The 24,716-nt window shown below is 44.2% G+C and overlaps 1 protein-coding gene across 2 annotated transcripts in view; it reads right to left on the bottom strand.

The window, feature by feature from the left end:
• Positions 1-24,716, bottom strand: part of AFG2A (AAA ATPase AFG2A) — a 544,164-nt gene that overhangs the window by 326,606 nt on the left and 192,842 nt on the right. For both annotated transcript variants that reach the window (XM_088452282.1, XM_088452283.1), the window contains exon 13: positions 18,839-18,918. In XM_088452282.1, the coding sequence (XP_088308408.1) occupies positions 18,839-18,918 (80 nt within the window). The remainder of the gene's footprint in view (positions 1-18,838; positions 18,919-24,716) is intronic.

Below are 24,716 nucleotides of genomic sequence, written 5' to 3'. Positions count from 1 at the left end.
GTTTGTGCGCAGTGTATAACCCGCAGTGTGTGTAAGGACGCACAGAGGAATCCATCACAAAGTAAGTGACAGGTTGTCAGCGTTTGGAGGTGGTGACGGGGGGGGGGGGGTGGTCAGAAAAAAGCAGGCATGCCTGTCTGTTTGAACGTCATTTCAAGGGCGTACATAAATTAGCCAATGCAAATGTATTCGCAGCATGAGAGCTCTCTGTGTGCGAGGAGACTTGCAGTGTTTGCAAATGGTCACACTTGTTGTAAATGCTGTGTGACTGGCCGATGTACATCGATGGTAGCGATGTTTACGCAGAAGAGAAACATTGGACGCATATGAGAAGGCAGCAGTAGGCGTCTTATGTCGGCTGTGGCAGGCATTAGCATACTTTAGGAACTGCGATCCGTAGGCTATTGCAGTTACGATTGCATTTGCGTACGCTGCTGAATCAGGCCCAATGAGTACAGTACAGTGTGAGAACCAAGAGGGTATAGGGCGATTTTGGACCCAATATGGTTTGGCCAACCTTGGTGTGGCTTCAGTACTTGTCATGATTTTTTGTTTTACAATGTTGGGAGAAATGTCATGGCAATGGGAAAACTCTACAAATTTGTTTTCATTTACAGTATACCACTTGATGCAATTATTCAGTGCCAACTCAATTCACAAAGATACAATGATAATCTTAAACTTGATTTATGACTTTGGCCCAAAGCCCTCCAACTAATAATTAATTTTCTTTCAATTACTCTTCTAATGACCATGTTTATCATATCTATAAAGATATATTAGGTAATGAGGTAACTGTACAAAACACTAATATAACTAATAATTAGTTTAGTCGTTTGTAGTACACAGAAATTGAGCAAAAAGCAGAAAACGTTGTTGCACCTGAAGTAGCCAATCCACATGTTGAGTACAAAAAAGTAAATATTGATCTATTTTCAATGGGATAGTTAATAGTAAAAGATTGGGGCATGTCATCAAGATAAGAAAAGGACTAAACAGGAACACATAATGATAACATCAACTGACTTTCTCAAATAGAAAAAATATAATAACCTTTTTTCCAAAGTAGCGATAAACATTAAGACACTCTACAGCCCATTCACTTGGTAAGTACAGTCCTTAGTGGAATAAAATGTCACATGTAAACATGCTGTCAGTTATAAAAATGCTAACAATTTAATCTGAACTGAGTCTACATTACAGGTTGAAGAGGTGGTTTCTCAAGTACACACTTCAGGTGTGACTCTAGGCCCTTGCCAAATGTAACAGGAAAAAAAAAAGTTATGTCAATGTTAAAGAGACTTGGCAATGTAAATATGATGTGTCTGTATTGGAGAGGGAGGCACTACAATGCAGTGTCTAGGAATTACAAAAAAATAGCAAGAACAAACCATCCTCTGTCTAATTTTCTTTACAACATCACTCCAAAGGAACATGACTATCACTAACCATTTTTAACATGAACTTCTAAATATTAACAATTTTACATCACTTGCTGCATGGCTCACTCTGTCCCTAAAACAAAGATTATTTTACTAGTACTATCCAATCGCATCATGAAGAGATTTTGGCTCTGAACACACAGCACTGTGATGAATACTATTAAACTCTGACATTAAAGTATTGGACTGATGGGAGCAGGAAACTATTTGCATGGTTTCAATTAATTTATCAATTGTCATTTTGTTTAATTGCATGTTTGTTGGTAAGTTGTAAGTGGAAATCATAAGTTCTTTTGTTGCGCTTTAGTCCTGTTACCTTGTACTGTTTGGCACTGTTCAGTGGAAGCTATAATGTTACAGATATATAAAAAGATAGTATTAACAAAAAAAGGTCAGTCATATCAAAGAGTGGAATTGGTATGTCATGCCGGCTGTCGGGACACCGCCTGTCACAATACCAACAGGACCCTCCCTCCTTGTAGCCTAACCCCAACCCTCCCCACCGCGCACCCTAACTCTCCCCATTAGTGCCTAAACCTAAGTCTCCCCCCTTAGTGCCTAACATTAACCCCCCCCCCCCCAAAGTGGTGCCTAACCCTAACTCTCTCACCTAGGGATGTCTAACCCTAACTCCCCCCCCAAACCCTGACCCTACTATTTTATCTAAACCTAACCCCCTCGTCTAACACTTAGACGTCCCGGTCTTACCTCGCCAGCAGTCCTTCTATGTTTCGGCGTCGGAATTAAGATAGGCGTTGGTATTTCGACGCCTATCTTAAGTCCCTTTAGACTGGTGGCCTGCTAACTACATCCCCAAAGAGTAATTAGTGTTAAGCTATAACAGCAATACAGATGCTGGATCAACTTGCCACATGATAAAAGTGGAGGTAGCTATTTTATTTAATTTAAACAATATTCATTGGACTTTTCAATTAATTATAAAATAGTGACATCACTTTGTGCCTATAAACATGGAAGCTTGAAAAACTAAAATATTTGTGATCACAAAAATGCACACTTATATATCATGTGAATTGATAAAAAACAGATTTCGGCTACAGTACATCCATATTTTTCTTTATGAGTGGATAAGCCCTTACTAGAGGACTACAATCAGTGAGGAAACAGCGTCAATCATGTACCAGAGATGTTATCTATGGCTGAGTGATAAATAACTCTACCTCCCCATGACTGAATGAAAGCAGATAATACCTTCTCAGACTGCAGACAAACAAGAGCTGCTTCAATGAGTGCACGGCAGCTAGTTTATGTGTGAGAAATATAGTATATAACACACAACACTACACAAAGACAAAACCAAGGGACAATATCATAATTAGCCCTGCATTACTTTTTACAAATTATGTGTCTCTGGGCTTCAGTAAATCATCTCATATTTGATGGATCATTGATTTTGCTAAAGAGCTTAATTATCATGTTTTATTTATATGGCACCACAAGGTTTCCATAAAAAAAAACCCACAAAAGTACAATAGACAGTTACAGAAAGAATTAAAAATCTTACTACATGTACACATAATTACAACCGACAAGTTACAGAATTATAGGGTCAATAGGAGGCCCTGTTTGGGAGAGTGTACATTTTAAAAAGGATATGGGCAGAAGCAAAGAGGGAAAGGGGTCAGAGTTGGAGAATACATGGGGGAAGGAGCAGCAGAGAGGAGATGGAGCAGCCCATAGAGGGAGCAGGGCCAGACAGGCAGCAGCAATGTGCTTGTCCTTAACTGCTAATCTGATACTCCAGAAGCAGAAGGAAGAGGACTCCAGAGAGTAATCAATACAATGCATAAACAAGGGGAGGAGGAGGTTTAATGGCACATAAAATGCATGTGGTTGTGGTGGCACAAAACAAGGTTTGAGGGCATATGGAGGAGTCTGCAGTGGCATATCTATCATGGTGCAAAGTGTGCGGTGTCCAGGTACACCCTGTACCCAATTCAATATACTTACCTTCTGCGGCAGCCACCTCAGAAGAAATATGACCATGAACGGTAGACACTGGAACATGAGATAGGGCGAGATGGGCACACAGCACACAAGCTCCCCCCAGCGAATAAGATAGCCCTGGTCTGATGAGTATTATTAGGGGTATGTGGGGAGGTGTAAGAGTAAGTGAGGTCTGCTGAAATAACTGCCAGTCTTCTTGAAAATCAGATTTGATGCTGCTGCCCAGAAAGCAATCCATACAAATAGTTTTCTTCAGTGATGTCTCTTTGGAAAATGCCATAAAGGAATATGAATAAAGCCGAGTATATACCTAGCAAATATATCTGCAGATCGAGTGATCTGCAGATATATCTGTAGATGATGGTCGTTCATATACACTGAACGACCATCATCATCCAGACAGCAGCGGTGCCCGCTGGCTGGGGTTTTTTTTTTTGCAGGTCCGCCCCTCCCCCCCCCCCCCGTGGCTGCTGCTGCATGTGCATATGTACAGGCAATCGGCTGATTATTGCACCCAATAATGTAAGGGCTAGTGGGTATGAGGGAATTGGAGGCAGGCAATGAGACGGATTGCCATTGGGCGAAATTGTAGAATAGTCATCAGAACCAGGTGGACAATGAGGTACCAGGAAGCAAGACGAATTAGGTCAAGGAATAGCCAAAGTCAGTACCAGGAAATCACTAGGAGCAGTGGCAAGGGAAGTAAGCAAAAAAAAAGTCGGACGAACCGGATCAGGACAAGCATAATACACTGAGGGGTTACTGGGAACAGACGCTGGAGCAAAGGTATGGAGCCTAATACTAAAGATACTTGAACGGTGCTCAGTGACTCCCTTTTATAGAGAAGTGATTTACAAACTTGACGTTATTTGGCGTGCGTTCTTTAACTCTCAAGCAAAGCGACGCATGCCCCTATGGGAGTTGCAGCAGCCTGCAACTAGGGTCACACAGCAGCAGCCGGGGGAGTGGTGAAACAGCGGGATAGCTGCAGTCCAGGGGGACTAGCGCCATCGGAGCTGGTAAGTTGGAACCAGGTTTGGGCATACTGTGACATTACACCCCTCCTCCCCCCCCAGGAGTGAGCACCGATACACCACAAAGGGCTTTTGAAGAATGTGTCCAACAATGTTCTTCAGGGCCAACTCCTTCAAATCAACCTGTTATTGAACATATCCTCAAGAGACTCTGGAGTCCAGGATCGGTCTCACTCCTAGTGGTCAAGTGGGATGGTGGGAAAGGGACTCCTGGATGTGGAAAACTGATTAGGAACCAGGGGTTTAAGCAGGGAGACGTTAGAATAGGAAATAAGGATTTTAAATGTTGCCAGAAGTTTCAGCCTGAATGCCATCGGGTAATTACCTGTAGGATTTGGAAGGGACCAATGAACCTAACAGCGAGCTTCATGGTGGGAACTTTCAGTCGTAAATGTCTAGTTGACAGCCAAACCCTATCACCAGGTCTAAACAAGGGGGCTTTCTTCTCTTCCAATTAGAGAAGAATGTGTACTGTGCAGAAGCTTTGCCCAGATTTCTTTTCACCTCATTCCAGATCTTGCTAAAGTATTCAATGGTGCACCGGACTGCTGGAAGGGGTTCTGACTGACAGGAGGGCAGTTCAGGTAAGACAGAATGGAACCCATTCTGGATATAAAAAGTACAATGTTCTGAGGTTTCATGAAAATTATTATTATGAGCAAACTCAACCCATGGCAACAGAGAAACCTAGTTGTCCTGATTGGCAGCGACGTAAATTATAATACATTTTTCCAGATCCTGGTTCAGTTTGTCCATTGTTCTGTGTGTGATAGGCTGAAGAGAAGCTCAATGTGATATTAAAGCTTGCAAACTGCTCTCCAGAATTTGGAGGAAAACTGTACTCTCCTGTCAGACACAATGTTTTTGGGGAACCAATGTAACCTAAGATTTCTATGATGAATACATCTGCCAAATTCAGAGATGAAGGTAGACCCTTTAAGGGAACAATATGAACTGTTTGGAGAACCTGTTCACCACTACCCAGATGGTAAGGAGTTCTTGACAGGGAAGTAACTCTTTAATAAAGTCCACAGAGAGATGGGTCCATGTCTGATTTGGAGGAGGTAGAGGATGTAATGAGCCAAAAAGGAACCTTGCTGAACTTTGTGCTGAGCACAGGTAGAATAGGCTGCCACAAATCCTGATGTACAGAAGGCCACCAGTAAATCCTGAGAATCAAGAACAGAGACTATTTCACCCCTGCATGACTGGTGAAGCAGGATGCATGTGCCCATTGGAGACACTTTGGGCGTAAATCCGATAATACAAATGATTTTCCATTATTTTCACGCTTCTGGGTCCTGAAAGGAAACATGCTGGATTAAGAACAGGCTTGTCCTCACAAGGCACTTCCTCCTTACTGGTACAAAATGTGCAAGACAATGTATTAGCCTTGTGTTATGTTCTGGGTTGTTTGTGGACCCGGGGTGGTAGCAGGAACGATCACGGAAGCGGATTTGAATAAAAAACTAGGTTTTTTAATAAGTGCTTGAGAAGACATAAAATATGGCAGTAAATAAAAGTCCAGGAATATAGAAATGTGCACAAGAGTTCTGTGGTGGGAGTAATGGGTTAATGTCCGTAGAAACAATTAGAGCTGTCCAGGTGTGCAGGTAGTGAGACTGAAAATAATCAACCAGGCATGCAGGTAGTGATGCAGGAAAATAATAGCCAGGTATGCAGGTAGTGAACTAAGGCAAATGAGCAGGATGTCAGCAGGCTCAGGCACTCAGGTATGGGCAAGGGTGGTGGAGGAAGCGGGTTAGTCCAGCGGAAGCTAGGAGCTGACAGGCAGACTGGCAGACAGCGAATTCACAGGAACAGGATAAGCACAGAGCACTCCCTCTCAGCTAGGCTGAGATACACGTTGCACTGGCAAAGAAGGAAGGCACTGACCCTTCCTAAATACCCCATGCCGTGCTGTTACTGGCCGGAGGGAACATGTGACTCACCAGGATTGGCCAGCCGCATCACATGGCCAGAAGGCAAGATGGCGGCGCCCATGCCAAACGGAACGGAGACACCGCCAGGCCTTACCAGCGCAGAGTGACAATAGGCCCGCACAACAACGCGCGCAGCCAAAGCCCCCCGCCAGACACCAGCTCCGCCACCAGACAGCCCGCGCCACAACAACCTCACAGGTAACACCCGCCTAGCGCCATGCTGAAATACCCTGGCCGTGACACCTTGATATTTTGTTTCCTGGGCAAAACGTTATGACCAGGTTAAAACGGTAAAAGAACAATGACCACCTGGCCTGGCAATAATTCAGTGAGCTGGTTGGAAATAGAGCAGATTTTTATGCACTGTGAAGACGGTCACTGGGAACTTCGCTCCTTCCAAAAGTTGTTGCCATTCCTGTAAAGCACGTTTGATTGCTAACAACTCCTTGTCCTCCACTGTATAGTTTTCTCAGGAGCTGAGAAATTGCTGGAAAATAAGACACAAGAGTATCAATTTCCAGCTGGGTCTTTTTGCGAGAACCGAAGAGACATTCACTTCCAGTAAGAAAGGCTGATCGGGGTTTGGTTGCCTAAGAATCGGTGCAGAAGTGAAGCACTGTTTGAGAAGAGAGAATGCCTTCTTAGTTTCGTGAGGCCAAACCTTGGAATACTGGGATTTCCTGGTAAGTGCAGCATTAGGTGCCACTACGGATGAGTAATTCTTAAAGAAATGTCTATAGAAAATTAATTACCCCAGGAAACGCTAAATTGCTTTACTCTCATAGGATGGGGCCAATTGGTGATGGTGGAGAACTTCTCACAGTCCATCTGTAGACTGGAACCAGAGATGATATATCCCATAAAGGCAATTTCCTCATGATTCAAAGATGCATTTTTCTAGTGTGCAGTATAGTTAACTTGCAAAAAGACAGGTAAAAACCTCACTCATGTGTTTGTTGTTACGACCCAGGTTTCGCGGCGTGGTGGTTTGTGGTCCTTACCTGTGAGGGCGCTGTGGCGCAGTCCTTCTGTCGGGGGAGCTGGCGTGTGGAGATTGGCATTGCGTGTGCGCAGAGGTCTGCCAGCGTTAGGCCGTCCTGACAGGGGTAAGACTAGTGGCGTCTCCGCGTCACGGCTGTCTGGGCGCCACCATGTTGTCTTTCGCCATGTGACATAGCAGGCCAATCATCTGTGGGTCACCTGCACTCTCTGGCCTATCACGTTCTGTTGCTGGGTACTTGAGGGTGTTTGGAGCACCCTGTAGTTGCCAGTACAACGTGTTTCACAGTGTCAGCTATGAGAGAGAGTTCCTGCGCTCCTGAACCTGAGAACCTTTGGTGCTTGACCTAGCTCCTTGTCTACCTTCGGCTCCCTGCTGCCTGCACCGCTCTGCCTTGCACTCTGCTGGAGATTTTCCCTTCAGCCACCATCACAGCATTTCCGGATTCTCCTTTCAGCCATCATCGCAGCATTTCCGGATATCCCTCTCAGTCATTACTCTGCATACCCGGATATCCATTTCACCTTTAGTGTCCATCTGGATTCACCTTAGTCACAGTAACCGCAGTGAGTGACAAAATATGTGGGTCCCAGGAACCCTCCACTTTAAAAAAAATGGGGTCCTTCCTGACCGTTTTTGGGTCCCATCATAATTTATGCTTTAGAGCTCCCCATATAACTCTCAAACCTCCCCTAACCCCTTACAAATGATACCACACAGCCATGCCCGGCATTTGCACATTATGCCGCACATTAATGCCCAGTCTTTATACATTATGCCACGCAGTAATTTCCTTTACAAATGATGCCATTCAGCCATTCCCGGCCTTTACACATTATGCTGCACATTAATGCTCTTTAGTCCCCCTATGCACTGGCCCCAGTAGTAGTCCTCCCCCCTATGCATTGCCCACAGTAGTTGACCCCCAATGCATTGCCACCAGTAGTAATCCCCCTATGCATTACCTCTAGTAGTCCCCCTATGCATTGCCCCCAGTAGTCCGCCTATGCATTGCCCCTAGTAGTCCCCCATGCATTGCCCCCAGTAGTAATCCCCCCTATGCAGTGCCCCCAATAGTTGACCCCCTATGCATTGCCCCCAGTATTGGCCCACCTATTTGCCCTTTAGTGACCTGGGCCTAATGCCCAGATCACTCACACCTATTTGTGGGAGATATCTTCAATTGGGCCTAATGCCCCCAATGTAGCCCGGGCCTTGTGCCCACCTATATACCCACAGGCCTATTGCCTGAATTTATGCCATGGGCCCAGTCCCCGACAACCCTGGTGGTCTAGGAAGGGGTAAATAACGGTGGCCCAAGGCAGTCCTCTCCAGTCCTCAGATTACTTCTTCTGCCGCTGGCCCATCTTGGCCAGTGGCGCCGCCTCTTCCTTTCTTCCTTCTTGATCACGCCGTCTTCTGGCCTCTTGCGCGGCCGCCAGAACTTTTGCCCTGCTCTTCGGAAGGTCCTCACTCCTCCCTTCCGCCACCGGTACTGAAGTTTCCCGCTCAACGGCGTCTAATTCAAGATGCCGCGAGTGGGCGGAGCTATGACATGACGAGCCGCGATTGGCTCGTCACGTCTGCCTCCTATTGGCTGCTGGACCACGAGCCGTGTTTGGCTCGCAGCCAGTGCCAAACAACCGCCGCCACTTGGCTTCCGGGCAGCGAGCTCCGCTTAGCTTGCGCCCGAAGCCAAGCTTCCCTTCACCAGGTACCCGCCGTGGTGGCTTACCCGGCGCTGGAAACAAACACACTGTCCCAGCGCCGGGCACCGACGCTGTGCCGATGCTGGGATCAGACTCTTGATCCCAGCACGGCTTTCCACAGCAGCAGCCAATGAGAGTCTATCTGACTCTCATTGGCTGCTCTAACAGACAGCGTTGTGTCTTTCTCAGGGGGACGCGCTGTGCTGCAGCCAGCTGTCAGGGATTGGCCACAGCACAGCGCATCCCCGGGGACCCGGCAACTTTAAAAAAGTGAGTCCCCCGTGCCCGATATCGGGTAAAATACGCGCTATAGTGCGTATTTGTGAACACTGTATTCATCTTTAGCTTATCTTATTGTTCATGTCTACCAACATTCACATTAAATAGCCTACTTTTCAGTATAACCTGTTCCCGTGTTTACTCCTGTTACCACCCCGGGTCCACAACAAACAAAGACTCTAACATTTGTGATGGATCAACAAGTCTTTAGAGAAAATTAGAATATCATCTAGATAGATCATTATATTCTGATAAAGGCGATCTTGAAATATGTGGTTCATAAACTTTTGGAAAATGGCCGACATGTTACTTAACCCAAACGGCATGAGCAAATATTCGTAGTGACCATCACAGGTGTTAAACACCATTTTCCACTCATCCCCAGATCTAATTTGAATTAATTTTCTAAGCCCAACGTATATCTAGTTTGGAAAAAACTCCCTGATAAAGCCTCATTTGAGGTTCTCTTGAATGTACGCTATCATAGCTTTGGTCACAGTAAGTAATTGAGGGAATACTGAACCTCGGGGAGGCACTTCTCCAGGTATTATATCGAGGCCAGTAAGGTGTCCACCGCTGTCTTACATCACTATAGAACTGATGGTGGTACTTTGAATAACTTGATGTGGAGGGGTTACTGCTTGCAAACAATTCTGGTGGCAGATCAATTCCCAGGACAGGATTTGGGTCTTACTTCAATCGAGAATGGGATCATTCAAGCCCCAAAATAATTGGATTTTCATCCATAGGAAGCACGTAGAATGATATTAGCACCCTATGGAGAGCACCTACCTGCATGGTCAAACTCTGATCACAAGTGATAGCAGTAGGGATTTTGTTTTTGTCAACTCAAATTATACAGAAAAGAGACTGCAAAGGCATAGTAGGAATTCCAAGTTCCTTTCTTCGCCATCACTAAGTTCTAGTTTGCACCGGAATCCAAGTAGGTTATAAGTGACTCTGAAGTCTTCAAGAGTAAGACAATTAAAAAAATATGAGAAGGCATCCTATTTCCTATTCCCCGAACACTTGAGACAGCCAGCAAGTAGGTGTCCAGGGTCCTCGCAATACAGGCAGAGATTGTTCCTGAACCTCCTTTCTTGTTCCGCATGAAGATGTGGTTTCCCAATTTGCATGGGCTCTTCAAGGGGTAGAAGACTGAGAACCGAGCAGAAAATTTGTAGTTGGAGCAACGGAACTGTTCCCTTTCTTGAGCTCTCGCCCTGTAGCTATGGTCCACTTTGATGCAGAGGGATATTAAATCATCCAAGGATGACAAAAGCTCCTTGGATGCCAATTCATCCTTAACTCGATCAGATAACCCTGCCAGAAAATGGTGATAAGAGCTTAATTATTCCAATGGAGCACAGAAGCGAGAGTTATGAAATGTATAGCATAACAAAATAATAACCCACGGATTGGGTCCCGTTTGAGGTGCAAAATTATGGTGGCTGTAGATGTCACTCGTTTTAACTCATTGAAAACCTTTTTAATGGTGTCCAGAAGGTTAGCTGAGGTGAGGCTCCTATGGCTTGACCTGGAGCTACAGGAGGTCGTGCAGGCTGTGCCTGAGGAGGCTGCATAGCATCAATCCGCTGCATAAAGGTATACAAATACTGCATGATCTGAGCCTGGTCGAGCTCGTTTCTCCACTTTGTTGAGCAGGTGTTCCAAAAGTTCCTTCAGAGAAGGATTACCAGCGGCATCCAGGTTGTGCCAAAGTATACGGTCACAACTCTCACAGTGGAGCATATTCGTCAAGAATGACCAGAACTAGGAGGACAATGCGGTACCAGGAAGCAAGCAGAATCAGGTAAATATATAGCCAAAGTCAGTACCAGGAAATCTCTAAGAGCAGTAAGCGAGAAGAATAGTAAGAAGAACCAGATCAGGATAATACACTGGGGGTACACTTTGAACAGATGCTGGAGAAAAGGTATGGAGCCTAATACTCAGGCAGTAGAACATTCCTCAGAGTACTCCTTTTCTAGGGAGATGATTTCAAACTTGGCGTCAATAGTGACGTCAAATTTGGTGTGCCTTACTCTTAAAATCGCAATCTCCCTATGGGAACCACAGCCACCTACAACCAGAGTTGCATAGCAGAAGAGAGAGGAGAGCAGCCAGCAGCCGGGGAGGAGGTTCCCTGGTCATGAGTACCATACTGCGGTGGACCGACATCTTTACACAATTATTCATAATATTCATTCCTGCCAATCCCATTTCATGTGACAGCAATGTAAAAGATGCATGCTGTAGATTTAAAAAAAACATTGAAAATACCATTCTATTATGTTGAAGAAGTGCCATTTTACATTTTAGTGCTCACTTCATGCTGCTGTTACTCTTTCCCACTAATGACGCAGATCTCTCCCATAATGACCTTCCCCACAATACAATTATAAGAGAGTAAATATGTATAATAATATGCAGGTGTGGCATTTTCCTTGTGTACAATAAACCATACCCATATGTTTTACTTCCCTCCAAAGGGAAAATAAAGCATTCTTATAAATATCAATGTGGGTAATTTTTCCTTTAATCTGGACCCTTAGACAAGGAAAATCTGACTGCAGATCCTATTATAAGATTGTGAACTATTTGCCAAGCTGCATGCTGGTACATTAGTCTGGACTAAGTGTCTAGTGCCAGAATGAAGGATCAGAGCTATTTTAATAATTTCCAGTCTTTGGCATATTCAAAAAAGAAACGTATTAGGTACTGCCAGACTCTCTGCCTCAAACTGAACTTGTCAATATTTCTACAAATAAAAAGAAAATCTGCTTTTTCTATACCCCCATATATGGAAGGAACAATCATACAATTTTTATGTTTTAGCCTAAACATTTTAAGGTCTCATAGAAATGTGGTATACTTGAAGTGTGTCTGTGAATAACATCTAATTGTATAGCATACTAAAAACAAACACATGCATCATGCAAGTTATTTTTGTTTTTACAAGAAAGTATCATTTACTAACACTGGTGAAACTAAAGAACATAAACACAGTATCTCACAGTAACCAATCAGCAATTAGCTTTTATTTCACTTGTGCAAGTTAAATAAAATTAAAACAAACATCTGTTTGGCAAAGTTTAATGCACATTTCCAGATCTGAGTAATTTTAAGGCAGCACATTGGTACAATGATTAGCATTTCACTGGAAAGATATATCAGCAGATGATGGTTGTTTATACACACTGAACAACCATCACTGCCTCTGGCCGTGGGTCGCATCGCGACCCCCTCAACGCTGGCATCTGCAGCAAGTGTAAAGGGGGTTGGCTGACCACTCGTACTCACAGGGCAATTAGCCCATAGATCTGCAGATATATCTGCCATCAGCTGTGCTGCACAGCCGACGCAATATGTCTGTGAACGACGTAATTCACATAAATATCGTCTGTACACACTGGCCGACATGCACACGACATATCGGCCGTTCAGTTGAACAGCTGATATGTCAGCCAGTTTGTACCCAGCTTTACAGCACTAGGGCCATAGGTTTGATTCCAAGCAGTGCACTACATGTGTGTAATATATAAATAAAGGTTAGTTAAAAAAAAAAAAAAAGGTTAATTGAGCACTGTTATATAATAACCCTCATTACCATTCTAGTTTCCTTTCTTTTTCTTCACAGAATTTGCCAGGTGCATTCTAATCAATTGCGTATTAAGGGCCTGATTCAGAGCCGTTCGCTATTTGCGGTCGTTCGTTCAAAAACAAGGGGTGGCTATTCAAATGATCAGTTCGCAAATTGCAGTCTGTTCACACCTCTAAGTCTGAATGAGCGAGCAAAACATACGCTCGTTTATTTGTTAAAAACGCCCCCTGGCCGCACGCACCATACGTCATGTCCGCTATTTATTAGATTAATCGAGTACATCGACCAGCGTATGAACTGCTCGCTATTCTTGTGGTTGGTTTTTGCTACCACAATCTTGCGAGCAGTTCTGGCTATAAAATAACCCAGTGACGTGGTCAATGACGCTGCTGTATTAATTATGCACACCCATAAAACGCCCGTTTTGACCTTTAAGCACGCCTGCGTTCGGATCTCCACTCCCCATTTTCAAGCACCTTCCCCTGTTACCACCCACATACGCCTCATTCTGTCACTCAAAATAGCAGGCATTCGCTATATTGCGAGCACATGAATTTCGGCCGCACTGACTGGTTCGCGCATGCGTATAACGATCTGTACGCATGCGCAGATGTGCGAACATCGCTCGGAACGAGCGTACTGCCGCTAGCGAGTGGCTCTGAATGAGGGCCTAAGTGTATGATTCAGCATTGTCTTTATTGCTCTGCCACGGCAACATCGGGCTGAGGAGCAACAGAGAAATATTTCTTCATTTCCTATCTTAAAGGCTCCAATTTTATTTTTCTGTAGGGATGACAGACACAAGTTAACTTGTAGCAACGAATGTGGTAATTCAGTGAACAGGTGGGAGAGAGGGGGGTTATACCTCAAACTTTGTTTAGGACTTGTTTTACCTTATATGGTGGTGTGGTACAGAAAGTCAACAGAATGTCAAGATGGCATGTCAGAGGTTGACGTTCACAATGTCAACATTCAGAACGTCAACCTCTGACATGCCAACATTCCTAATGTCAACAGGGGAGCCGAGAGGGGGGCAGAGCGGGTACAAATGACCCGGGCCCGGGCTTGCTGAGGGGCCCGGCACCGCCCCCCCTCCCTTCTACATCACAGCAGCCCAGCACACGCTGCTGCGTGCTGGGCTGCCGTGGGAGCAGCAGCCCAGCTGCTGGAGCAGTTTCCTATGCCTATGGGGGGAATGATCACGCTGATTGCGCCCCCCATTGGCTGTGCACTGAGCTGAGGGGCTCTCAGCACTCCCCTCACAGTGCACTAAAAAAATTTTTTCCTGTTTAGTTTCCCTAAGGGGGCGTGGACATGCCTCCAGCGATTAGGCCACGCCCCTTGTCACCCTGGCCCGGCACAGCTCTTGGCGGCCCTGAATGTCAACACTAACATAATGTCGACATTGGGCATGTAATCCATCCGGTTTTCCAATTACAGGGTAAGTATCAATAAACGTGACCCTATCCGCCGCCCAATCCTAACCCTGAACCGAAATCTAAAATCAGTAAAAAAAAAAAAAAAGTACCTGCCAACATTCACAATGTTGACATTATAGCAAGTCAATATTCTGTCACTGTCGACTTGTTGACATTCTGAAAGTATACCTTATCTGGAAAGAGTGCTGATCATATGTAAGGTGGTTGTGTTCTGATAAGACAGCCTTTATTGTATTAAGTTGTGATGCCAATACATTACACTAAACAGGGCAGTTACAGTGTGTTCATCTGAAAATCCTTTCCAGCTGATGGAATTTCTGTTGAATAGACTTCTACAATTTCAGATAATTCCCTACAAATTGCAGCCTGAAAAACTAATTTATAGCACTGAGTAGCATGAGGTATGGAGAATGAATGGCGGAGACAAAGTAGACAGGTGTTTCCGTAAAAACTTCAGCATGGTTAGCACTAATAGTACAGGAAATTGATCTCCAGAGGCAGCAAATTGTTAGCATCTCTAATGCATTTTCAAATTCCTACTGTGCAAAATCAGCTTGTAAAAACAGGTCATTTCTAACAAGTGCCAGGTCTGGGTGCCCACACCGTTTCATTACAGATGACTTTAATGAGAACTATGCTACATATTTTACCTCCCATCTGGTTCCTATTTGACAATGAAATATTTGTACTTCCCAAACCTGGGATAAAAGAACAGATGTGTCTCCATAGAACATGACAGTTGTTTTTTTTCCAGAAACAAAAATGAAATATTTATTAAACAAACCACTAAAGGACACACCAGATTACTACATCCGCTATAGTTTGAAACATTTTAATAATAGTTGTTACAGAGATGTGAGAAAAATTAGTCCAGATTTACTCGTCCTCTGTTTTTTTTCACCTTAACTAACTCCAAAGTTTGGATACAGAGGGAGGGAAGTTAGGAAGTATAATCATATTTTCCAATGTATTTTGTTAATAGAGTAAAGCTTATTTGCTGCACTACAAGGATGGTGTGGCAGCAGAATATATACTGTATATATAGACTCCTCATCCATATCAAGTATAAGATGAAATATTTATTACCATGTCTGAGGATTCTTTGGTAATTTGTTTTCAGAGTCAAACTTATCAGATAACTACTTATCAGAACAGGATGCTGCAAAAAAGTGCGCAAATTGACTAGAATCGGGCTTAAATTAAAAAACGGCATCTTGTCACATCAATGCCGGTCACCTGCCCATAGACCCTGTGTTCTTTATAATCCTTATCAACCTTTTTGGATACCAAGCCATTCTTCAGTCATCACCTTGTAAGGTGGCTAACAAACTAGCACGAAAGTTATACAGATGTGTCCACATACACCTATGCTTCGCGCACTACAAGTCACGTTACACATGACGCTTGAGTGCCGTGCGACTTGGTAGCCCCAGGCGTCTTTTCATGAAAATTTTTCCCTTAAAATGTGTCCTATTCGCAAACTGATGCGAATCGGATGCACAAGCAGCTTATGCTGAGAAAATGATATGAGACATGCCTATATTCTGTTTGTGACTGTGGCTATATCTGCATGCAGAAATGCTACAATGCTATGTTACATTATCAGCGGCTGTGGCACTGTAAAGTAGCATATTGCATGCAGATACAGCTGCAGTCGCACACAGAATATAGGCATGCCGCATAAGCTGCTTGACTAATTTTGAGGGAAAAACGCTCGGAGCTTACGAGTAGCTCCACGAAATGCTGCAAAAAATGTATCGAATGTGAATGACGCTACTTTGAAAAATAAAAATGTTCAGATCCTGTGGAGTCATCTGATTCTGAATAAAAAGAACAGTCTCATTACTTTTCAATCAGACCTCGAAGATAAATAAATAATTATTGAAAAATATAAACACAAACATGTAAAAAATAATAATAATAATAATAATAATAATAAATGAATGTCTCTTAATACCCAATCAAGCACAGAAATCTGTAATTAGATACTAAATCCAAAAACAATTAATATGAAATCTTCCAAATGTCCGTATTTTGAATAAGCCGTGGGTTCGGGACAATATATTGTCAAAACAAATGAGTACGGGGTACCGACGCTCGGGATCCCAGCGATCACAATCCAGATGCCAGCATCCAGACAGGGTTAGGATACCAACATCTGTCAGTAGGTATCCTAACCCTCCCCCTCTTAACCTAACCCTCCCCGATGCCTGAAACTAACCTCCCCTAGTGCCCAAACCTAACCTCCCTCTCCTCGCACCCTAAACTTAACCCCCCCCCACCTAGTGCCTAACCCTCCCCCTAGTGTCTAACCCTAACCCTCCCCCCATACCCACTACTTAACTTCAGGATGCTGGCACAGAGATTCTGACAGGTGTTGTAATCCGGCGCCGGTATTCTAAGAGCCGGCATCCACTGAACGTATCCCAGGCGATGTAGTCATGATCCCAGCAGTGACAATCGTGAGGGTCACAATAACAGCAGCAGAATCCTGGCAGTCAAATTACAGACGAATCCCGATGGTATTAGGGTTAGGCACTAGGGGGAGGATTAGGGTTAAGCTACGGTAGGGGACAGTTAGGGTTAGGCTGCCAAAGGCGATGGTTAGGGTTGAGCTGCGGGAAGGGTTAAGGTTAGAATACTTACTAAAATTCATTGGGATTTTGGTCGGCAGAATTCTGCTACTGGTATAGTGACAGTCGGGATGGTCACTGCCGGGATAATGTACCCAGCCCACTCTATAAAACTATTATCAAGGCACACATATGTACACCAATGACAGACCTTAAATAGCCACACAGACCACCCACCAAACAAACAACAAAATTATCCCAAAACCCTGAGTGGACTACTTCATCTCTGTGTCCAAACTCAAAAGCACCAAAATATCACACTCACAAGTATTAAAACCGTGATCAAATGTTGTTATATAATAGCACCACACCACATAGGACCCTCCCCTCAGGCTTTTCAGATCTCCTACTCTAACGATTTTTTTTATTATTATAATTTTTTTCTTCGTTCTGCCATGGAGATTTTTGTTTAGGCTTAGGCTTCCCCAACGTGTAACATAGACCCGGATTAGGCCTTCTTCCTATTTACCCTGTGATCAAATATCTACGTGAATATACAGGTCCAACATTTCATTCCTCTATGGGACATGTAGTCAGGATTCCGGCGGTGACCATCCAGACGGTCACAGTACTGGCAGCATTGGCTTGGATCCACGTCACTCAACCATCTGCAGTGCCATTGGTTTGTGATCACACCATTTAAAAAAATATATATACATACTCAGCACTCACCTAAATACATTCCAAACTGTATTTCATTTAAATTCAGGGAATGTTAGTTAGTATTGCAATAATTTGCAGAGGTCATTAGGTCTGGTGACACCCAGTGCGTACTTTGACTATCCCTGTGCCCGAAAAGTGGGTATGCCCTAAAATAAAGAGGCGCAGCCTAGCGGGGGATCCCGATTATGTCACTCCGGGGTCAGCCCAGAGATGCTAGGCCCCTCCCGGAGACTGGGCTGTCAGCACTGTCGTCTCCTCTTCTATGACAGGAGCCGGGTGTTGCAAGAGAATGTCACATTGCAGCACCCGGCTCCTGCCACTTCAGTGTAGCCGACATTTTGGTGTCACCCCTTCCGAGGGTGACAGTCAGGAGCAGCCTGAATCCTGCTCATGATGCCACTCATATTTTGTCAAGCTGACCGAACGCGCCAAGGTCTCCCCCCTTCCCAGGTCAGTCCCTACACTGACTCTCAAAAATATGAGCATTGCTCTGCATCATTTTGGCTCCAGGTATCACACAGATTTTAAATACAAATTATACACCCACAGCGCCTCTATGCAAATGCTATGTGACCAATTATGAAATTATGGGTCAATATGGGAACACACAGACTTGCCCATTGTCATGTTTAAACTATCTCTTTAATTAGAACTGTTACACTTTAGTCTGAATATACTATTTGTTTAGGCATCATTTATATTAAGTGATTTTTCATGGGACATAGTGACTGTCTTTATTACGTGTTGTAAAAAATATACCTTCCAGAAAAAGTGCACACTTAAATGTCTTTCCCCACAAAAGAAGAATGTATTTTTGTATGTGAAGCTCCGTCTTTTGTTCAAAGCATTGAACTAACTTAGATAAAAGCAAATAGTGCAAAATACTGTAATCACATTCCTTGCTCTCCCTCTACTATTTACATTTCCTGGTTCTCTGTTAAAAAAGACAGCTTAGCACAGTTGTAGGAAAACAGCACAACCACCACATCAGGGGGTAAGCCTCTCACTGCACCAGGTGAAAGCAACTGGACATATTTTCAAATTGATAAATAATAATAATTGCACATAACCTGATTGGAAAGATCACAAAATGTTAAGTATGTAGAGAAATGTTAGTCTCATACCTCCCTCTCTCAACAGCCAAAGCATCTATTTCATCAAAGAAGAGAATTGCTGGTGAAACGGATCTTGCTTTTCTGAATATCTAAGAAACAAATACAATGCAACATATAAAAATATGGTCTAAACATATGCATTTCTATTATTTTTCAGACAAGATACTGTAGATAGAAACACACACAGGGGATCATGCAAAGTTGGCTGCAATATGACTTAAACTCCCGTCAGCAACAGTAGCATAGGCATCTGGTTTATACTGGGTACATGCCACAGACACTTATTTTCCACTTGTCTCCATGTTGTAAAACCATTTATTGTATATGTAATAAGTGCATTCACTATTAGGCATCAATTTAACTACAAAAACCTCTCTAACACAGCAAGTCTTCATCTCGTATGCATATTTTTTGCCTGGTCTTTATATGTTTGCTATTGCGCTTACTATACTTATGTTAGAATGCCCATGCTCTGTCCATCCAAGCAAGATTGACAGAATCGCGCAAATCTGCATTGCCGTTTAGGCATCTGAACTGTTCTGGACTCGTACAGTGCAAGGTGTAGTACTTACTTTTCTTCAGCCACTTAATGCACAGGAAATGCTATTTCAAGGAAGAGCATGATTTGCTAAACCACTACAGACTTGTCCGCATACACCTATCCTCAAGTCGTGCCAAACAGCTCCATTTATTGTGCCACGGACTTGCTACTTAGCCATGCCAAAACACTAATCCTAAGTACCTAGTACACTATATGTGAACTAGAGGGGTCATTCAGACCCGCTCGCGAGTGCAGGACACTCGCAAGGGGGTCGATGTTGCCCCACTGCGCATGCGCACGACGGAGGGAGCTCCGTCGTGCGCATGCGCGAGACCCGGCTAGCGACGGGCTCTCCGTCGCTCCGGGTCTCGCACCAAAGGGGGCATGCTGTCGATGTTGATTGACAGCACGCCCTTTGGTGGCCGTGCCGGGGGCGTGGCTGCCAGACGGAGGCGTTCCCATGGGAACGCCTACCATCTGAAGCCGGCCCCACTGACATCAGTAGTGATGTCAGTGGGAGTGATTTTGGCTCTGATCGAGCCAAAATCACTCCAGGGCTTGCGGCAGCGAGACCCTACCGCAGGGTCTCCGTCGCAAGCCTGATGGTCGCGATGGTCTTGACCATCGCGACCATCATCATGGACGCTCGCATAAGCTGTGGGTGGTAACCCAAAGCTATGCGAGCGTCCATAAGGCCGCTCCATTTTCATGTAGGAGGGCCCTGATTCAGAGCAAGCGCTCTGGTCAGAGCGTCCGGCTCTGAATCAGGCCCTAAGACACAAAACTGAGGAAAAAGTAACATAATAAAGGAAAAAGTAACAAAGTTGAGGAAAAACTACGCAGCAGGGTGATTACACCAGACTTCTCGCGTCACATGGCAGAAAAGGACACATCGGTACATGTTGTTTTGTTTAACAGAACATAAATAGTGTGGCTGAAGTGGCTACTGCAATATATTGTACTGAGAGTAATGCTGGGTACACACTGGAGCGACAGGCAATCGTTCCGGCATCGGAACGAATGCCCGTTAACAGTGATTGCGTGTCCACACTGGACAAATTTAATGAACGACGTAATGATCACCATCACATCATTCATTAACAATGCACTGGCCGCTAGCGATATAGCTAAGCTTGATGTGCTGCAAATCAAACCTGGCCACCATCACTAGCAACCGCAGCAGCGCGCTAACATGCGTAAACAATGTAGGTAATATGTCATTACAAATGGAATATCATCCCGACATTGCTCCAGTGTGTACCCAGTGTTATTATCGGAATGCCTCTGATCAAACGAAGATCAAATTTGTAATATATAAAAGTTACATTTAGATTGACAAACGTATATTATATACTAGTGACCCGCCCTGGCTCGCACAGGAGCAATTTTAAATTTACAGCGAGAGTCTCTTTTAACCAAGGTCTTATTTTCTTGTAGATGACAGTCGTTTTTCCTCCTGACGTCAACACGTAAAAAATTTAGTTTTGGCGTGACAGCAAAGGGCCACAGAGAAAAACAGTCTCCGCTCAGGTCAACTCCAACCACTTAAACAGGGGTATTCAATATGGAGTGAAAACGCCGTTTCTGCGAGGTTTTCGCTCGGATGACGTCATTTTCGCCGCTTTTACTTTTACACCGTATTGAATTTGAAAACTTTTCGCCGGTGCGAAAAGTATATTGCATTCGACCCTGCGAAAAAGTATCACCAAGGAATGGGTGGCGAAAAAAAGTGCAGAATTGGGGTTCTGGGGTGCAACATTTCGGAAACCACCCTGCAACCTTCAGACAGTCCCTCAAAGGAAAACTGTGTAAAAATGTTTTTGAAAAATACCTCAGAGGACCCCAAAAAAATAACTTTCATTTTGGGGGCGAAAAAAAAATTGGGGGGTACAAAGTTAAAAACTAGCGAACTACAATCTAGGGGGGTCCCCAAGTTTGCCCCAGGTGTTTTTTCATTGCAGGTGTTTGCGGCAGGTGGATTTTTCAAGTTTTTTAAAACTTCACTTTAGCAACTTTTAAATATGCTCACCCCCATTTTTAAGTACCCAAAATTTGCTGGGACTACTTATTTCCTGCAAAAAAAACTTCTAAATACTATTCTACTATTCTTCACCACCTTCCCAAATCCCCAAAATAGCAGCTATTGAGCCCGTTTAAAGACCCCAAAAACCTTCAGCAGGGCTAATCGGGGGTATCCAGAGTGATCCCCCATGTCAGAGCATCTTTTGGGGGTGTTAAGGTGATTTCCCCAAAAATTAGCGAAGTTTTTGCTGATTTCACATTCGCCGGGTGCCGTTTACGCCTATTTCATATTGAATAAAGGTATAATCGGGGGCGCGCATGATACTTTTTCGCCGTCAAAAGCTCCGATGTGCGGCGAAAACTTCGACACGCATAGTTTAAGTTTCATATTGAATACCCCTAAAAGAGTCTGTCCCTGTGCTTTATTTATTGTCATACCAAAGCAGACTCTTACCGGGAATTGAACCCTTTTGAAATTAAAACTCGTTTTTCACATAAATTAAATGGGAATGGTAAAAAAAGGAAAAAACTTAAATTTTGTATCAGTAAACATCAATTTTTTACTTCATTTTTTCTGAAGAAAACGGATAACATGTATCAACCTCTACATGGTAAAAAAAAAAGTCCATCATTGTGATATATCTTTAACGGTTTAGGCAGTGCAAACCAAGAAAGTGCTCAGACGTTTTTTCATTGACTTGCTTCACTAAAATCGTCACTGCTTTGCTAACTTTTGTCATACATTAATGTTTCCTACTCCTAAACCTTCCTCGACAAATGCTTTATAGAATAGCGAAAACTGCATCAATATCTGTCCAGTGCATGGCCGGATTATAGGCAGGGTGAACGGGGCTGTCGTCCAGGGGCCCCCACACATTGCCCCTACCTGGCCCACTCTGCTACCTCCCTTGCCCACCCGGCATCCGCAAGCATGGCTGACTCGCACACTGCAGTTGGACCCTTCCCCTGCTCACCTTCCAGTCCAGGGTCCAGTCCAGGTTTTCCTCAGGCAGCGGAGATGTGCTCCTCGGCGCTCTGCTTGCTTGACTGGCTCCCCGTTCTACCAGCCCAGGCTGCTACTGCTCCACTGTGAAAGCCGGGCCAGTGACAGCACCTCCGGCAGAATGAAGACGGCAGCTGACGTCGTGATGCGCACCACTTGCGGCCACCGGGGTCCTGACAGGTAATGCACCGGGTCCTAACCCCCTCCTTGTATGTGCGTTTTGCCCTCCACTGCCCATTGCAGCTGTGATGGGGGGCTCCAGCCGGCAACCATGCATTGCAAGATTGTACCTGGCTGCCCAGAGATCTCCTTCCTGCTAGGTCTACTGCCCCCAATGTTCCCTACTGCCATGTGTCGTACTATCATGCAGGGGCATAGGAGATTCAACAAGCAGTTAGTGTCTATTTGATTGGTTGGGGCCCCCACAACTTAGTTGCCCCGGGGCCCCCACAAGTCTTAATCCAGCCCTGGTCCAGTGGGTCTTGAGATTAGCCAGAACAAACAAACAGACGCCTACCACGGACTTTATTTTATACTATTTATAAGCTACCAAAATAGCTTTTTATTTCACAAAATGTTATGTTATAAACTCTCCAATTGTCTACTAAAGAAAAGTTATCGTGCAAATTCAATTAGCTGACCTTTATTTAAGCATGAATCATTTTAAGTTAATAAATATGTTCCAATTGCAGTAAAAATGAATGTGGTTTGATAATGGTTCTACCACAAACTAGAATGAATTTAATTATTTCTGGATTGCTTTTTTGACAATAGCAAGGCAGTATTTTATTTTTACACATAAAAGAACAAGAAATGTTGCTTTTGTCTAACATGAAGGAGATCAAAAATACAAATATTTTAAAAAGGTCATAATGAGAGATGTAACAAAACAGTACAAGTGTTCTTTTTTTAATAGCCTTTACTTAACATAACTATTTATATATATAATGGGCTGAACAGAAAGTGGGCAAACAAAACCTACTATTAAACAATAGAGAAAATAGAGCTTACACCCTATTATTATTATTAATTTTTATTTATAAGGCGCCACATGTGGTCTGCAGCGACTGTACAGAGGGCAAACAAGACAGTACATGGTAAAACAGTACAATACAGTAAATAAATAACACTACAACTCTCAACACAGCAACTGATAGACTGGATGGTAAAGGGGTGCAGGGGCGAGTATTCAGTGCAAGCTGAAAACTGTGCCCATTAGCGTGGGTTTAGAGTCACTCAAAGAGGTGCAAAGAGTGAGTGGAGTCAAGGGGCAGGAAGTCCAAGGAGGAGGTGCAAGTGTAGTTCCTGAGCAAGAACATGAGGGAAGAGGGCCCTGCTCATCAGAGCTTTCAATCTAGAGGAAAGGGGGCAGCCAGACGGTTGACACATGGGATGAGCCACAGTAAGAGGATTTGAAGGGCAAGAAGCAAGAGTGGGAGAGATGGAGGATGAAAGAAGGGTGAAGAATATATATGGTGTAATGGTTACGCAGAGGACTGGTATGCTTTTAGGAACATGTGGGTTTTCAATGGCCACTTAAAACTATTCAGGCTAGGCGATAGCTAGATAGAACCAGGAAGATAGTCCCACTGTTTGGGGGGGGGGGGGGGGAGCATGGGAGAAATCTTGGAATAGGGAGCGCAATTTAGTTACCAGGGTGGAGGAAAGGAGATAGTCATTGGCCGTCCGGAGACGGCAGCAGAGAGCATGTATGGAGATGAGGTTGGAGATGCAGGGAGTAGTGGCCTTACACGTGAGGGTGAGGAGTTTAAAGAGGATTCTGTAGGGGAAGGGAAACCATTGTAAGGCTTGGCAGAGAGGGAGGAAGAAGTGGAGCAGGAGAGAAAAAGAGAAGTCTAGCTGCAGCATTAATAATAGGTTTAAGCATAGCAAGATGAGAGCGGGTGAGATCTGTCAGGAGAAGGTTGCATTAGACGAGACGTGAAATGATGAGTGGATAATATTTTTGGTGGCATCCTGGGAGAGGAAGAGTCTGATATGAGCAATGATGCTGAGATGGAAGCGACAGGATTGAGCAAGAGATAGAATGTGGGGGGCGAAAGAGAGAGAGGATCAAGGATAACACTTAGGATGCGGAGTTGGGGCATAGGTGATTGTGGTGTTGTCAACAGTGACTGAGATATCAGGAGGGCAAGAGACACTGGATGGAGCAAAGACAATGAGTTAAGTTTGGGCCAGGTTGAGTATGAGAAAGCATGAGTGCATCCAGGTGAAGATGGCAGAGAGGCAACTAGACACCCGAGAGAGGAAGGAAGGGAAGAGATCAGGAAATGAGAGATAGAGTTGGGGATTGATACATA

This window comes from Taudactylus pleione, unplaced genomic scaffold, assembly GCF_031769625.1.
Source record: "Taudactylus pleione unplaced genomic scaffold, aTauple2 ptg000036l, whole genome shotgun sequence".
Classification (NCBI taxonomy): Eukaryota; Metazoa; Chordata; class Amphibia; order Anura; family Myobatrachidae; genus Taudactylus; species Taudactylus pleione.
The sequence above is the reverse complement of the archived record's forward strand: the minus strand, read 5'-3'. Positions and strand labels throughout refer to the sequence as shown.